General features: G+C 46.5%; 1 protein-coding gene across 1 annotated transcript in view; it reads right to left on the reverse strand.

Moving 5' to 3' along the window:
* CHST8 (carbohydrate sulfotransferase 8) overlaps nt 1-18,435 on the reverse strand; it is a 178,956-nt gene that overhangs the window by 124,958 nt on the left and 35,563 nt on the right. The window contains exon 2 of the mRNA XM_075434166.1: nt 10,091-10,314. Within this exon, the coding sequence (XP_075290281.1) occupies nt 10,091-10,199 (109 nt within the window). The 5' untranslated portion in view covers nt 10,200-10,314. The remainder of the gene's footprint in view (nt 1-10,090; nt 10,315-18,435) is intronic.

Here is an 18,435-nt window from a genome sequence, read left to right on the forward strand (position 1 = left end):
TCTCTTGGAATATTAACAATTTGCCCTTCACTCGGATGTTTTTGCAGCATCAATGGTTGGTTGCTAAAAGGGCAGAAACTCAGAAACGTTTAATGAATGAATATTAAAATATTCAGAGTTCCTTAAACGCTGTCTCAGCAGTTCTTTATGAAACATCTTTCATTATCAACCACTGACTAGCTGTTTGTGGTGGCGTGCAGGGCCATGACCAAAGTGGTGGAACGCCATAGAAATGCCCATAAATACACGCACCCTTCTGAACTCCGTCGCAGCCAGCGTTTGACTCGCACTCCCTAATTCGAGGAATTTGAAATCTAACGAATGTTAAATTGCAACAAAACCCTACAGTGATCAAGGGGTAGAAGGCTGCGTTTGCTAGGCAAGGTAGGGCCGGGGCTGGAAGCCACAGGCTTGGACGAGGGAGGTGAGGGCGGCCGGCCGTGTCCCTGCCAGGCGTTGAAATGTCGGAGCTTTTTCTCCTACCCCAAAATATAAGCAAATAGCCAAAAAATAGAGCGAGGTGGTGCTGCAGAAGTCTCTCACTGGAGCCCCGAAGTGCAGGGGTGGGAGATGCGGAGATGACAACTGTGTGCGGCGAGAGCATCGCTGCTGCTCTGCTCGGAGCGGGCAGAGCCGGGAGCAGAACCCTTGGCACGCCGGGGCAGGACTGCGGTGATGGCTGGCGCCGAGGGCAGAGCGAGTACAACGCAGCCTCTGAAGATGGTGGGGAGAAAGAGTAAAATTCACTCATCTGTGCTGTGGGTCTCTGATTTCTAACCCATGGAGAGAAGAAATTGTGTCACTGAACTGCTTTTAGGAACTGTGTCCTTGGCTGATTAACTCGCTTTCTGTGCTGTCCGGTTTCAGAGGGGGAATGGGCTGCATCTGTGTGGGGGTGTTATTATTTTAGGAGACGTCTCAGTTTATTATTATCTACTGAAACATCACCTAGGAGATACTCTGTCATGCAGCTTGATACTTCATGCAGTAAATGGTAGCTCTTCCATAGTTCATTAAATTGTGTTGTGGTGAACTTATCTCCGCTGGGTCTCAATTAAGAAGTGAAGCCAGTGCCTTTAGAGGAAAAGGCAGAGAACAATCAGAATATACTGAATATATAATTTGATCTCTGGAAACAAGCAAGAGGAAAAATACGGTGTGCAAATGTGTGGACATTAAGAACGTGTTATGTCTCAAAGATTTGTAGATGGAAGTATACTATAATTAGATCATTATTGTTCATTAGGATTATTTAGTGCTTTTAAAAATTTAAGGTGTGCTTTCTGAGTTTGTTAACTACTGTAAATTTACTGTAGTAAATATTCATTTTCCTTACTACTTCCCTTGTCTCCATTTTTGCACTCCTGGGAACTTCAGTCATACTGATTCTGGGCCCACTGTCTATTAACGTGAATTATGAAACTGCAGTAAATTGTCTGTTACATTCTAATTTAATTAAACGTTTTGGGGTTTATAATATTTTTATATTTTCCTTTTAAAAAATGTTTAGGGTACCTAGCAGAACTAGTCTGTCTAGATGCTTTTCTACAAAAAATGCCACAACACTCCTTTCATTAAATAATGATTCAATGAGAATTGAATTCTTCCAATGTGAAGAACAGAAAAGGAAGCTCCACTTTTGTTTCTCAGACCTCCCTTCCTGCCATTCTTCTTTCTGTGCTGCACGCATCTTTTTTTTTCTGTTTCTCTCCCATTTACATACTTTTCTTTCCTAACACTGTTGTTCTGATTTGCTAAGGTCTGCTTATTTTGGTTTTCTCCTGCAAAACGTCACTTGTCCCAAGAAGCCCTCTGCAGCTATTGGTGACACACGCTGCTGGAACAGGCAGTGACATGGCTGGTTGAACACACCGCACTGAACACATCGTCAATGTACAGGTGTCAAACAATACCTCACTTCTTACATTCCTGAGTGACTTAATTCCCTTCAATAGCATGAGAATGAGCTGCTCATAAATGCAGAGTAATTGGAATTTTAATGAGGTAGTGACTTAACGGTGCCTCCTGTTTACAAGGTAATAACATCTCTGGAGCTAAATGAATGGAGGGGCAGGTTTCAGTTTAACAGCTGATAAAAAAATCACTTGGTTGGTTCCCTCTATTAATCTTGACTGTTCACAGTAGCTAAGTGAACTTGGTGGCGGAGGTACCGGTGTTTGTTTCAGGCGTGCGAGCGGTATACCAGCCCGGCTTAGGTTCTCACCAAAGTCTTTAGGATGAGTTTTAAACAATTACAGTGAACTACATTAAAGTCTCAGGGAGTACAGAATTGCTTTGCTCTGGCATAAGGTTCACGGTATCTACCTGCAGGTGTGTGCATTTACTTTTGTGACTGTTTGAATACATGCCTTTTCATTTATTTACAACGGGGTAGCGAGAGGAGTTTGTTTGCTTGTATGAGATAAGCAGCATCATGTTTTTCCTAGCAGCTGCATGCACAATTAGGAGGACCCAATTAAAGCTGCATTCAATTCACACAGAGTGGCAGTGATTGCTGTCTGTAATTTCTCCTGTGGTTTGACTTATGGGCATTAAGCTGTGCAGAACTTTATTAGCAAATAAAGTCAAGTCAAACAAGTCAAGAAAAAAAACGGCAGCAAGCTGGAAGCTGGTATGTGGGATCTCAGCTGTTGTGCACTACCTACAGCTTGGGAAGAGGAGTCTTCCTCCCCTCCCACCCCTCTCAGATAGCCACAGGCAAATGAGCGGTTCCCCCTGTCCCTCAGGCTTCTGCTTTCCGTCCTCCTGGCCACAGCAATCAGTACCCGTGCGTCTCCTCCGCTTCCCTGCCGGCTGCTCTGACTGCAGCGAGCACGGGCCCTCCGAAGGCTCCGGGGAACTCCAGCCTAAAGTAATTCTAAAGCCGAATGTACCTTTGTTTGTCCAAGCGCTATCTGTGCCCTCTTTACCAAAAGCTCGGCACTGCTCATCGTTACGCCAGCCGGCAGGAGAAAGGTGACAGCCCGAGAAGAGAGGCGGCACGGGGCGTGGGAGCCCGAGCGCCTTGCTGCAGCAGAGGGTTCTCCCGCAGAGCCTGCTCTCTCCCCTCCTGCTGCTCCGGATCGGGACTTGGTGTCCCTGGGTCCCCCAGCCTGCGCAGCTCTCCTGGGGTAGAGGTAGCACACATGTGCTCAGTGGCACAGCACGGGGTACCTGAAGTCTGCAAACACCCATCTCTTGGCTAATGCACTACAGAGAGCAAAACATCCGACACGCAGTCCCTGCAAAGAGTTTTATGAGAAAATGTGTGGTTTCTGACTAAAAAGCAGGAGCAGAAGCCCCCAGAGGCTCCATTTCTGTAGGTACAAGCTGCCAGTAGATAGCGATTCTGAAAAAAAGAGGGAAAGAGCATGTCTGGATTGTCCTGACGTGCCAAAGTGGCAGCGGAGGAAGGGCCTGGCTGGAGCATTTTCCCCCTTAATCACCACATCGGTCTCCTGGAATGGCTGAGACCAAGAAGGGACAAAGACAGGACTGAATTTTACAAGACGCAGAACCTTCCGGCCCTCAGGCAGCAGAGCGCGTCAGGCATCGGAGCAGAGCTAACACCCGAGCCACCTGGTTGATGCTGAAGTGCTTTTCTGCACTGACACGGTGAGCTATCCTACCTAGCATCTGGTAGGATGGGGCCCGGACAGAAGATTAAGATCAGTTACTCACCTTGCGTGTGTCAAGGGGTGACAGATGCAAAACCAGTCACTTACTTTCAAAAATAGATAGATTATTCATTTGGAGAAAGTGATAAAGATGTCCACAAGAAGTTGCTCTTGTGTAGGGTCTATAGAAGATCAATTATTTGGCTTTTTATGCTCTCTTGACTGGTGCTAAAGCAGTAGTTAACTGGCAGCTTTGACGCTGATACACAAAGCAAGCCATAATAGAGAAGAAAGCCACCTTTAATTTCAAGCTCCACTAGAATCATGAAAGGAAAATTAATGTTTACTTAATGAAAAAGGATGATATCGCTGGAGAGAGGAAGTTTTGGTTAAGCTTTTATGGGAACCTTAATAACTTTGAGAAATGGAAACGTATATTATAAAACATGTTTAAAATGGCGTAAACTTTAGAAAATCCAAAAAGTATTTTAAACATACCTAAGCTCCTCATCATGGTACCAGGTTTTAAAAATCAAGCGAATATATGGAAGGAGGCTTTCTAGTACTGACACATTTTCTATGAAAAATTCAGTATAGCCTTACATTTGGAATAAATGTTTTGAGGTGAAATGAAAGTCTGCTGATCAACTTTTTCACGCTTCCGTGATGCCTCTGCAGATATCTCGGGGAACCTGCGAAGCATCCAGGCTTGCCTCCCAGGAGCACCCTTTCTGGAGGCTGCTGCTCGGCGAGGCTGCTGACACCTCGCGCTGCGCCTGGGTTTTGCCTGGGAGATGTTGCCAAGCGCCATCAGCGAGTGCAGCTCTGAGATGGCAGGTCACTCTTTATTTTGCCAGGCACAAGAAAGAAGTGTCAACCTCTGACAGTTTTTAAAAGTAGGCTTTAAAAGAAATATCCAACCTTTTTTTCAACCAGTCAGTATCTGAGAAGAAATGCTCACAGAAAAAGTGAGGAAAAGACAGGGGAATTTGTGGAAGCGGAAGCTGCACTATGTGAGTGGTTCAGCGTTGCATCGCTCTGGTTTTATGCTGATAAATACGTTTGGGATTAGGTGACGTGGACTTTATGCCATCACATAAAAGGGCAGTGGATCTGAGTTCAGTCATCTGATGCGTGTGTGCCCCACTGCGCTGGGATTGTAACTGCCGCCAGCAACGCACTGCGTTCTGTGATAATCTCACAGTTAACATGCTTTGGTCTGGCATTTGTGTTGTAGGATCTGGCAGTCCTTAAGTACCTTGAATTCCCTGCAGAGAACCCCGTAATAATAGGAAATGGAAACATTTAGCAGGTGAATTGCCTGATTTAACACAATATAGTGCAATCTATGAGCAGTAGGGCAGGACAGGAACAAACCGCAGCAGCTTTGGATCCCAGTTCCACAGTGCGACAGCGAAGTGCTCCGACTCTGTGACGCACTTGGTGGTCGGTGGGAAATACTGGTCCTACAAATGCTGGCCTGCGACGCTGCAGCTGAAGAGCTGTGTCTGCCTTAATGGGCTTTGGGCTGGAAAAAGCACTGACTTTCTAAATGCTAAAGTATGTTAACGAAACTGTAAGAAAAACAAAAAGAAAAAAAAAAGGGGTGCGCTCTCAATACATGCTATAAATAAATGCTGCGTTTTTCATAAGCTTGCCAAGGATATGGCAAAGTCACGAAAGCAGGGGAAAAGCGTTGTAGGAGACAATCTCTCTGTATTGCTTGTGATAAAATGGCTTATACGTGATTGCTTTCAGCACTAGGCTGCATTCCTTCTGAACAGGGTTGCACTGGCAGTGTGGTGTAGGGTTTGCTCCGTAACCGTCTGGACACCGTTCGACCCCCCATAGCAGCAGACTGATGAAGTGGTTGCCAGCACTTCTTTCCGGTGTAAACAATAACCAGGTTCACATTCACAGCCAGTCTGAACCATTTCAAGCAGCAGAACAGGGACTATCGTACTCATAAGACCACATTTCCCTTCCAAGTGCCCTGCCTCAGCAGACAAGGAAATAGATCTTCTTGTTTTCTTCCCGATAACTGCAGGCTGTTGGGAACCAGCCTGCACACAGGGAAGTTCTCTGCTGGTGAAAGTTCAGCCAAAGAAGGCTTGGAGGATGTGACTGCAGAAGGTTCCTCCCCAGTTGGGTTGGTGGAAGCTACCCCTACACGCGTAACTATGCCGCTTCTGCTGGAAAAGCTATTGGCAAGCCCCCTCGCCTCCGCTGCAGCCACCGCAGCCTTTTGTTCGTCATTTCTGCCAACGATGTTAGCTGAGAAGCAGATTAAGTGGCTCCCACTTTATAAAGAGAAGTAAGTTGCAAATTGTAGGAAAATTACTTCTGAAATTATATATCAATGCTAGTTCATTTTCAATTGTATTTGGAAAAAGTTTCCAGTATGACAAATAAGCGGAGCATTGTGCACTGGGATAGTATTATGGAAATGCACAGTGAGCGTGGAGATGTGCACAGGACTGTAATTTGTGAGTAACAAGGTGTATGTGCTCTGAATAAGTAATGAAGAAAGTTTCAGTATAGCTACAATATTGGTGTTTGCCCCAGGGCTGCTACAACACACAGCAAGATTTCAGCACCGTGGCACAAGTCAGGTTTGCAGCTGCATTTGCAGCCAGCCTGCAGACTGCCGCCTCTCCCTCCTCCCTCTCTCCCCGCCACACCCGTAGCACAGCAAGGAATGAAGAAGGTGGAAGTATTACGTTAGGAACTGGCAGATGAGGTAAGGGCAGCAGTCACTACGGAGTCTCAGTCAGGTGGGTTTCGGGCTTGGTTGTATTCGTACTTGACTTTCGGATTAGTCAGAGGGCAAAGCCATTCCCCTTCTGCTCCCTGTTTTCACCCTTCTGGAGCTTTCACAACAGGCATCCTTTGAGAGCTGTTTTCCACCTTTGCCAGCTCCCAGAGGAGTGTGTGTCCATATATATTCACCTTAGAAGTTCTAACTCAAAACTCTTACAGGTTTGTGAGTTCAGTAACCAGATGGCAAAAACCCAGTAATTTTTTCCCACGGGCTTACTCACCACAGAGAGAGAAATTTGCTACATTAATATAGGTGTATAGAAATATTACGACTTCCCCTGGTTTGTATTTGGCAAACTCTCCTACTGGAAAAGCAGATACCATCTTAGAATAGCCCTTCTCTTCTGACTGAAGTCCGTGGAGCGCACGGTCTGAAGTACAGCTGTAGATCCTGTAGCACAAATGCGCTTGACTTACCCAAAACAAATCCTTTACTGTGTCTGTTCAAGAATAATGCCATGATTACTGCAGAAGCCAAGTTTTATGTAATTATACAGGGAGAATTATGAGAAGAGCACTACGTTTCTGTACAGTGTGTGCCTATGGCTCGCACCGCTTCTCAGCCCGCGCCCCTGCTTTACCCCGCGTTCTCGTAGTAACAGCGCTCTTCATAGATGCCGAGAGAACGACTGTTGTGAGTGAAGTTATTGTCTCTTTAATGACCACAGGAATAGCTACTGAATTTAATATATTGGCTTGGGAAATCTGTTTTGCTCACCCTAAACGGCTGTCTGTCTTAAATATACCTGCTCAGAGTGATGTGCGTTATATAAATAAAGCTACGTGGACAGCATGTTTGGCAATCAGCAAAAAAGGCTCCACCGCCGCTATCCCGGGCACATATACTTTGTAAGCATTGGTTTCCAACAGATAAATGTAATCAAGGTTTATATGCTCACAGAAGCCAACAGGATGGGATTGTTTCACTCGAAAGATCAGAAGAAAATTGTAACTAATGTTGTGGAAAATTACTTTGATATTGCTTTCTCAGTACAGCATCACAATTAGGTAGCAATGTGAAGCACAGGGAAAGAATAAATGAATAGTAACAAATCAACACAAACAGCTACTGTCAGGAGTACTTTGCTCAGTGAAAGTAATGTAAGCATTACTTAAAGTTTTATGACTGTGGATTTTATACTGGTTTAAGTAGTACATCAAGGTCTCGCCATCATGCTTGCTAGGACTAAAACAATCAAGAACAATTTCCAGAACAGACAGATAAAACTAAAGTACCAAAGTATTTTTATTAATCTTGTTTCATAAGTTGCACTATCCTAAATTAAAGATGACTGAACGTGCTAACAGTGAAAAATGTCCTTTTGGACAACGCAAAATTCTCCTACGCTGCTTTTCAGTGGAAAATAAATGTTCCTGACTTTCCTCCAGCTTTCCCGATGAGACGCCAGCGCCTGGCAGATGCGTTTCACTACGTAGTAACGACCTGGGAAACCCAAAAGCAAAGGCTAATCCAGTAAAACTTTGTCGTGCAGAATCTGTTGTCCTGAGTAGCTTAATGACACACACCTTTGCTCAGCTCTATTGCAGGAGCAATCAGAAGGCAAACGATCGCGATCTCCAGTCTCCGCTGGAAACGGGCCCTGCTAGGGAGAAACACTGCGTGCGAGGAAGGGCAGGAGCCTGCTCAGCGCGCCACAAATGTCGCCTGTCAGGGGCAGATTTTCACGGGAGACTGTCCAGCAGTGAGACATGCCTACCTCTCTTTTTAATGAAGCAAACGGATACTTCTTCCTCTGTCCTTTAAGCCACCTGATATGTTTTGGTGAGAACTGGTGTCATTTTCAGCAGCAGGGGATGTGCGGAGTTTCTGAGTCCACTGGGAGTTGAAAGCACGTAACACACGCGAAAATCAGCCAAATGGAAATAAGAGTGATTGTATTGAGCACCTTTTACTCAAGGGTACAGTCTGGTTCCTATTAACAAAAATAGTAATTGAACATGAGAGCTGAGCAATTGATTGCACACCTTTGGCAGCAGCAGCGTGGCTGGGATGTTCGTGTTTTAGCTTTGCAGAGCTGTGCCCACAGCAATGCAGCGCGTTACGGAGTGAGTTTCCCTGTTAGGGGCAGGAGCTCGGTTCAAACGCGCTTTTATTTAAATATGCTTGGGCGTCCCCTTCTACAGTTCTGTCGCTCCCCAAAGTCACTTCTCAGTGTGCTGCAATCAGCAATCGGCGTTCAGGAGGTTTGTGGCAGAGGGAACAGAGATGCGACAGATCGAGATGGGGACCAATAATGAAAAAATGGAGACGGAATTGCACTTTTTTTGAGACACCACTAGAAATTCCTTCTCCTGCAGGAGCAAAGAATGAACTTTTCAGTGTGAAGTTACAGATTCTCAGACGCGTTAGAGTACTGCCTGCATGTGCTGTCCATACGTCTTTCCCCTCACCCCCAGTCTACTGACCAATTTCAGTCGAATGTGGCCAGTTCTAATCTGTAAGCTCTTTTGCATCTAAGTATACAAAAATAAATTGCAAAAGCACCGAAGGGACTGGTTAATTCTCTGCTTTGCACAACACCGATGATTCATTATTTCTATAGTTTCAGCTGAGTGGCTGCTTTCAAAATTGTTGTGCAGTTGGACTAAATAATAAACATATTAAAGTATAGATTGTTTAGTGGCATGGAAATAAGCATTTAATGAACCTGGACACGGATTAGCACTTCATGTAATTATTTAAGAATTCTCTGTGTTAGGGTTCAGCTCCTTTAAAAATGTTAGTAATACTTTAAAATATACACATTTGTGTTCATTGTACAGTGAAGATACCAGTCGAATTGACTTTTTATAAAGCACATACTTAGTCAAAGGAGGATTTCAATGCATATAAGAGCAAACACGGCAACCGAACCTCGGTGCACAGGAGCATTAGTATGAGCTGGAGTAACTGCACTGGCATTTGTCTAGGCTCCACATCAGCCTTCATCACAGCCTTAGTCAAAGAGAAAGCGACTGTAAGTAAATCAAGAGATCTCACGCTCTTTCACACTTCATGCATGCCCCTCCTTCAGAAGGAAACTACTGTTTCAGCCACAGTTTTCTAGTTCTCCCATGGATGTGGTCTTTGCGGCTCCTCACAAAGTGAGTAGCACAGGAAGATGGCGTGCGTACGAACGAAAGTTAGGAAAGGTTTAACGGAAGTTAAGCACCTTAAAGGAATGCATCCCAAAGTATTTTACACTTCTTGCAGGACTCATTTATCCATCTCTCTTTTTGCATCTCCGTGACACACTGGATGCCACGTACAGGCGAAGGTAGATTCAGAGGCATGTATTTGCAGGAACTGAACTTTTGGTGAAATTTCTCATTTTCATATTTGTAGTGGTATAGCTGGTAGCAGAAGTTGGTCTCAACTTTAGCAGAAAATTTATTCCGCCCTGCTGGACCCTGTGCGCCTTGGCAAAGACCCTGGCATAATCAGTTAATTGGTTCTTGGAACTGTTTTTTAAGCAAGCTTTTTTTTTTTTTTAAAGAAATTGTTAATTAATTTCAAAACAGCCTTCATTAAAAAACTTACATACCTTTGTTGAGGCAACCTCTGTGAAATAGGTAAAACACTGTTAAGGGTATAAGTACAAAACGCTGAACATGAAAGAGTGAGCGAATCAAATAGAAGGAGGAACGCTAACCTGGTGTCTGCTGATGAACTATTTCTTCTGGGTCCTGCAGGTGAATGAAGACAACGAGCCCCGCTGCTCCGAACAGCAAGATGAAGGAGAACATACATGTCAGCCTCATAATTATTGTTCTCAGATCAGTCCGGTTCTGACCCAGGAAAAGAGCTGCACGCAATCTCCAGGACACTCTTCACTCATAGTTTCTTCCTCTCATCTGGAAGTCTGGCGTGATACATCTACAAGAGGTGAAAAAACAAACCCCTGCAATTTAACATACAGAGCATTTATTTTTTCAATGCAGATTAGTAGATTTAAGGCCTTGTTTAGACCAAATAAGTGATTTCTATAGTATCTCTTTGGTAAAGCTAATTGTAGTCACCCAGTCAATTTCTGCCCCGCCAATTTGACTTTAATTATATGCCACTGTTTTTAACATGTTGAAAAGACAATGTAGGATGTCGTTAAAAAGGGCAGTTTGGGAAAAACGGTCATGCTGTGGCTGCAGTTTGCAGAGAAACCCAGAGAAACCCCTCTTAAGAGCTTGCTGCCTTCAGGTGAAGCATGCGACACCTTTTATTTTTCACAATATGAGAACCATAAAGGGAGATGATGGCGGGCAAACAATCACAAGAGCTGCACCTTGCCTGTGGACCAGGGGAGAGGGGGGCACAACTGGCCGCTGCCTGCTGCACCCTTGGCAAGATGCCGAGCCGAGCGGGTGCACCACGTCCCTTCTGGTGGGACAGGGAGGGGTGAAACACTGCAAGAACGGAGCCACAGAGGAGAACCATCAGCAGTGCCACATGGCTTTATAAAATTAAATGCTTTTGCCACACAACCGTGCTGGTCCCGTGTTTTTTGGTAACACGAAGTAAGGTCCATTACAGTGCAAGCAGAGGAACTGGTTCCCGAAAATATAACCAGATTTCTTCCCAGCAAGTTACTGAACGCAAGGGCTCGGGCTGGAGAGCAGCAGCAGGTCGCAGCGGTGGCGATCGCTTTACTTTTCTCATATTGCCAGTTGTAAACGTGACCTGGTCTAAAGGAAGGTTCTTGAAGGTGGGCTTTGTTTACCAAGGAGGTTTTAAGTACAGAAAGATTGTGTAACGTGAGTTTGCAGGGAGGATGGGTTGTGGAAAGATGATGATTCAAAATAGTTACGCCGGGAAGAGTCTTTAAAGATTTGTTCTGGGTGTGGCTGGAATGTTTGGTGTCATGGGCACCTTGTTTGCTTTTCATTGTTTCCATAGCAGGTTTTTGATGTTCTGCAGTGCACTGGTATTCTAAATTTCTAAAATGCACCAAAGAAGAACGCGAGTTGTGCAGTCCTGTTGAAGTGATTTCTGTGACTCTGATTGATAAGGTTATTTAATGTTTATTTGGTGTGTAAAGCAGCCAGAGCTCCGGGCCAGGAACACTGGGGAATGCTTGTATCTTAAATGAATGCATTGCGCCAAGTCCTCTCTATACATAGGCGAATTCAGCTTTATTTTCTGTTAAAATTATGGCAGACATTAACTGCGCATTTTTATTACTTTTTCGCCTTAAACCTTTATCACCCCTTTAAAAGTAAAACTAAAAATCTCTATAATATTTTTCAGCACTAGCGAAGCCAAATCCTTATGGATCCTGGTGCAGGTCCGTCTGTGCCTGTTGCGTGCACGTGTCTGTAGTACGGATGGACATTTTGCACATGTATTTATTTTATATATATATTTTGAAGGGTCAAATACTAACTCTAAAGCCCATGGGGAGTCAGATTAGGGAAGCTTGTGTTACAGTTCCAGGCGCTGCTGTTGCGAGCAGACAGGTGGGGGACACGAACCACCCTTTCTCTGGTTCACTGCGGAATCTGTGCTGCATCCTCAGTGGTTTGGACAAACGGCTCCCTCGAATCAAATCCGCCTGCGGCGAGGCTGGCGTGACACCAAAGTGACGCCATCATTTGGTAAACCCATCCAGCCCGAGCTGTCCAAGAACTGCGTTTGATCACCCAGCAGAAGCACTGCCCTGTCACCGCTTGCTGCAGGCAGGCACCTGGCCAACGACGATGCAGGACAGTGGCGATGCGGCCGGGACGGGAAGGCTCTCCCAGCCCCGAGGGCCCTTCTGCGCCAGGAATGCCCCGGCAGCCGGTGGGACAGAGAGCTGACAGCAAACGCACCTTCACCATTTGAGGGAGAGCAGCTTAAAAACATCCTCTCCCAAATAACAAGGGGTTTATGTTTGCCTAACGCTGAGTCTTAAGGTCATTTTTTGAATGAATTATACCCCTGAGCAAATACGGGTTTCTAAAACAATTATTATTAGCTTAAAATGCTAAGGCACTCTCCCTGGTTTGGATTTGTTGAAATGTTTTTGTTTGAAGTAGAGGCAGCATCAAGAAGGAAGATCCCCAGCCGGTTTTTAATTAGTGCGAGAAATGCTACAGTAGCAGTATTTAACAGTTCCAATGTTCACTTTGTTCCGCATCCTACAGGACAACTGTGTCCAGGATCAGGTGACCTTTTAGGTCAGACCCTGCAGTGTCTTTGGGACACCTCCAGATGTGACAGTGACAGAAGCTAGATGAAAGCAGGCATTGAAGGAAGAAAAGGCCACACGTGCTTGCGTAGCTCTAACGAAAGGCCGCTGCTTATTGCCGGTTGCCATTACACGCCTTTGCAAGCAGCGGATATAGAGGGAGTCCAAGAAGGAAAAAGAAAGAGAACCTCTCTCCTCTCAACAAAATTATTACCTCTCAACAAAACACAAACTTCTGAGATCTTTAAATTATGGGTCTAGGCTTTCCCCCTCCTTATTCGCCTGCAATTATTTTTTCATTCAGTTGACTTTAATTAACGTGTCCTGGGAGAGCAAAGCTGGGGAATGGGGAGGGCGGTTGGTACATGCTGAGCGCGTGCTTCCCGAGCCCGGCCGGGCTGGTCGCCGAGCTGCAGGAGCGGAGGAACGCTGAAGCGCTTCGCACTGACTGATAAATGTGAACGAATTATCCTCATTAAGGAAACATCTGAAAATACCATTTGCACTCAAACCACATAATTTTAAAGATGGATGAGATAAAAAAACCCTACAAACACCCTGAGTGTTTCTCCAGGCATTGCTTCCCCGGGCATCTGAAGGAGAGGGATGCTGCATGTGGGAGCTGCGGACTGATCCATGCAGAGCCCCGGCATCTGGGAGACAGAGTTGCCTTCAACTTACCCTTTGGATGTGCAGTCACATACTTTAACTGTGCCTGTCACAATGGGCACTAACATATTTTTGTAATTCTTATTAGCGTTACTGAGAGTGCAAGAAGATAAGGCTGCGAGCCGCTTCCAATCTAAACTCCATTTTCAGCTGCCCTGAACTTATTAAAGAGATGGAGAGCAGTTCAGTAGAACATGCAATAATGAATTGAAACATCTAACTTTTAATTTATTCTCCCTTTTTACATTTCTGTGGTGGATAAAACTCCTGGGTATCAATATATGTTTTTCTAAGCTTTCCTATTACTCTGGTATGTGAACACTCTGCCCTTGAAAGCAGCAGTAGTATGTGTGTACATGGATAATAATTAGCACTCAGATAGCACTTTCCTGTTCAAAGACATTCATTAATCACCATAGTACTCCTGTTGTGAGGTGAGGAAGTACTAGTGTTGGGTAGGAGAATAGGTGTTGCATCATTAAAGCAAGCCTTTTAAGGAAAAAGGTGTGCAGTTTTACGTAAAAAACATCCAAATGTGTTTGTGGAAAATATTTGAATATTATAGCAAAATTTTCAGATGCCAAATCTTTTATTTACAAACAGAGAAGCAGGACTAATTCCCCGCCTGCTCCCAGGCAGTACTGAAGGACACTGCAGAGCAATGTGATGGGAAAGATTTATTTAAATAATCTTCTGATGAGAGTGGGACTGGAAGTAGTGCTTTCTAGGTTTGCTTTTTTGCAGTCACCACCTGGAAGCCTAATGGCCGAACATTTCTGCTGCGAGCAATTTGACGTTGTGAGAATGGATCAGCCCAAGAAAGACAGACAGTCTTCTGCCAAGTCCCCACTGTCTGCGTCCTCGTCCGAGATGGGTTAAGCAGGCTGCACTCGGGGTCGGGGCTGGTAGCGCACGGCGGTTTGCTCATCCAGGAGTTTTGCGGCTGTGGCACTCTCTCCGTTGTCTGCTAACATGACTGTGTGAAGAATGGCATTGACAAGATAACAATCTGAGGGCATGGCGTAATCCTTAGGTAGAAACTCAGGGGATTGCCTTTGGTCCACCTACAACTGGATCCTTACCTAACAGGAGCTGCGTTGATGCTTCAAAGGGAGGAATGGGAGGAACAACCCCATGCATCAGTACAGGCTTGGGGTGGACCTGCTGGAGAGCAGCTCTGTGGAGAGGGACCTGGGTGTCCTGGTGGACGACAGGTTAACCATGAGCCAGCAGTGTGCCCTGGCTGCCAAGAAGGCCAATGGGATCCTGGGGTGCATCAAGAAGAGTGTGGCCAGCAGGACGAGGGAGGTTCTTCTTCCCCTCTACTCTGCCCTGGTGAGGCCTCATCTGGAGTACTCTGTCCAGTTCTGGGCTCCCCAGTTCAAGAAAGATGAGGAGCTACTGGAGAGAGTCCAGCGGAGGGCTACAAGGATGGTGAGGGGACTGGAGCATCTCCCCTACGAGGGGAGGCTGAGGGAGCTGGGCTTGTTCAGCCTGGAGAAGACAAGGCTGAGAGGGGACCTAATAAATGCTTATAAATATCTGCAGGGTGGGTGTCAGGAGGACGGGGCCAAGCTCTTTTCAGTGGTGCCCAGTGACAGGACAAGGGGCAATGGGCACAAACTGAGGCACAGGAAGTTCCGTCTGAACATGAGGAAGAACTTCTTCCCTCTGAGGGTGATGGAGCACTGGAACAGGCTGCCCAGGGAGGTGGTGGAGTCTTCTTCTCTGGAGATATTCAAGACCCGCCTGGACGCGGTGCTGTGCAGCCTGCTCTGGGTGACCCTGCTTTGGCAGGGGGTTGGACTAGATGACCCACAGAGGTCCCTTCCAACCCCTACCATTCTGTGATTCTGTGATTCTGTGATTCTGTGAAGGGAACTTAAGCTGCATGCCAGTGAGCGCTCCCTCCCCAGGGAGCTGGTGGGCAGCCCAGGCGAAGGAGCCTGAGGATGAGAGGAGCAGAAGAGGCTTCTTCCCAGTGTGGCACCAGGGAGAGGAAGGGGCAGGGTGGGCTGCAGACCCTGGGAGGCTCCTGCCCACTGCCGGGCACCTCCATGCTTGCCCTGCCCGGGGCTTCGCTGCCAGGCGCCAATGCAGGAACCAAGGAACGCAAGCTGCTGCCAGCCTCAGGTTTGCGCTGCCATATACATCAGCAAGTCAACAAAACACCCAAGGTGTTTGCAAACATCTACTGATTGCTAAATTGGACAATTACACATCACCTATGAATGAACGTAAATGGCTGGTTCACACATACGCGGTAAACTCTGTTTCTGAAGCTGCGTGAGCGTTAGTTGGTACTCGGTCAGGGGCCAGCAGGCTGCTGGCTGGGAGCGGGTCACAGCCCACCTTTGTCCCAAGGAGAGCAGCAGCATGCGGGCGTCTGTCTTCAGGGAGCAGGGGTGGACGCGTTCCCCCCGGGCGCTGTGCGTGCCGTTGGGTAACGGAGCCGACAGCAGGGACCAGCTCGGGCTGTGCTCACACCCTTCCGGGAGCGAACCGGGACGTGCGCGTGGTGCCGCGGAGCTCCAGCGCCGTGCGGGGCTGGGCTCTCTGTCCGGGGACACGCGTCACTGCGCCCGCACGGCCTCAGCCGCGGCCTTTGGCTCTGCCAGACTGCCCTTGCCTGACGCCGTGCAAGGTTTCAGAGAGGGATCTTGGCAAACGCAGAGTATTTCTACAAGCCAGCCTTTCCCTGATGGCAGTGAAAACCGCACATGAAATCTCAGCACTGCCCTGGCTGATCTGGGGAAGTTCAGCTGAGAGCTGTGATGTGGTTTTTGTCTTCTACCAGATTTCGTTTTGCGTGTTCTGAGCATGCGCCGTAATGGAGCACTTACTTTATGTGTTGTTAAGATAATTTTACTTAGATTGTGTAATATAGTTGGAGACTGGGGTAGTGACTGTGGGCAATTAACTGAATAGAAAAAAAAAAGGGAATACTATCAGTACAAGAATATTAGAAAAAGATTTGCTATTATTACTGGAATGATGACTTCTAGATACGCTAGCTGTGTCTCTGTGAGTTGTGTGAACAACGGCTGCCTCCCGCCTCTGAAGCTGAGCCAAGCGTGCCTTTCCTTGCCCCGAAGCACTTGCGGAGACAAAAGGCCTTCCTACATCGCTCAAGTGTCCGCTCTCTGCTTTGAGATCAGGCTTGTCACGACATTTATGGAAGAAAAAAGGATTTATAAACGTTATTCGTATTCACCAGCAAAACTAACTTTATGTAGCAGTTTTACAAATGCAGGCACTGTACTAGAGGTGGAGATACTAAAAATCATATTATTCTGTAGCTGTCAGCGCTTATTCTTGGAAATAGGAAATGCAAAAGAATCCCAAGTATTATGCCCCAAATCCTCTGGCTTCTTTGGCATAGAAAGAAGTAGGAAACTATTAATCCTGTAGCTGCTTCCATTCACCAAACGTTCATTTTCGGATACTGTATTTTCTGTTACTATATTCTTGCTCCTGTGTCAGTAGAACAAAAACTTTGATTTTTTTCCCCGAGATTTGGAAAGAACAAATTTGTTTCCAGCTGATATTTCAAATCAAAACATTTTGGCTGGCAGACTTCAACTTTGTTTGTAATTATGATCATCTTTGTGTAATAACAAAAAGTAAGTATTTTGAAGAAGGATGAAATAAGAAAATTAAAGTTGAATCTGTTCAAAATGCCCTGCCCCTGACATCTCCCCAAAATTCTTTCCTGAAAAGATCTGGATTTATATTTCTCCTTCATATGGGGAAAGGAATTAAACCTGCTTCAATGAAATCATGCATGAAGTTAAAGGTTCCACTGACTCGGACAAAGCCTTGACCATCAGAAGCGAAAGACGTCCAACGGACGGTGGTGGCCCTGGCCCTGGGCACCTCCATCGGGCATGTCTGAGCCGCCCGGCCCCGCTGCCGGAGCCACGGACCAGTCCGGCGGATCAAATACAAGAAGCAAGAGCATTCCTGCCTTGTGTGGTTTTACGCAGCGCTGCTCTGAGCTCCCAGTTGTCCCAAGAGCCGATGGCAGAGGCAGGAACGGGCGTGCAGGTGAATCAGACCTCCCGACCTGCCTGAGGAGCCAGCACCTCTTCTTCCCTGCAGCTTACTTAGTCCCTTCTGTGTCCTGTCCCTGTGACCCCAAGCGAGCACGCCGAGCTGACCTCTGACATTGCGGGCCGCCCAGCCCACACCACCAGCGTGGCAGGGAACCAGGCAGAGCTCGGTGCCTCCTAACAGCCCTGTTCTCCAGTCACTGATGTCACCACGCGTCTTGGCTTTCAGCATCTCCTCCAGTTATGCAAAAGGGGGATTTCTCGATATGAAGGGAGACCTGAACATTACAGAATCCTCTGCTGCTCACATATACATGAATCCACATGCCGCAAGAAGTGGGGAAGAGGGGGTTTGCAGGCTTTCTTTTATTCTGGTGGAAAGTTGCTTTGTCAGGTATCAGTGGGTCCAGTTCTACTCTGTTATGTATATCAGTTTTGTCCTTTGGGCCTGCACACCGCTAGAAGGTATATTCACCCACATAACATGCCAAAATCTGAGTTTTGGCATAGCTGCAAAAAGCTATGATACTGTTTCGTGTGGCTGAAGTCAGAGTGATAACATACGACCCCTTTTTCCCATTCCAAAACCTCAGCAAAGCTGCTGAAGCTGCTCCTCTCATTTCCATCACATACTGCAATAGCAAGCGAGCACTTCTGGTTTCCACTTTCATCTACAATTTAAGACCAAAAGGGACAGCACTCAGTAAACAACCGAAATAATCCTTTCAAAGTCGAGAAGATTTCTTTCCTATCTTTCTGGGTGCAAACCGTGGCAGGAGTCATGTGTTACTAATCTCCTCAGCGCTGCAGCGGGTCCTCAGCGAGGACCTCTCCAAGATCCTCGCGGGGTTGTAGTGCTGTTCCTAAGCTAAAATAAAATCTCTAAAGCAGTCTGCATTTGGAATGGAAAAAGTCCTCCTTACTTTGTTTCAGACTGACATCTGGCAGGAGCTGCACAGTGACGGTGTAAATCGTGAGGGTCGGTAGCGAACTTGCCCAGCTTTCGTCCGCAGCAGCGCGGACGGCACGCAGTTGGCACGGCAGATCTCGGCGCAGGCAGCCTGGCCCTCCCAGGCTCTGCCTGGCCACGGGATTTATGGGGATATTGTCCCA

Source organism: Opisthocomus hoazin, chromosome 12 (assembly GCF_030867145.1).
Source record: "Opisthocomus hoazin isolate bOpiHoa1 chromosome 12, bOpiHoa1.hap1, whole genome shotgun sequence".
In the NCBI taxonomy this organism is placed as follows: Eukaryota; Metazoa; Chordata; class Aves; order Opisthocomiformes; family Opisthocomidae; genus Opisthocomus; species Opisthocomus hoazin.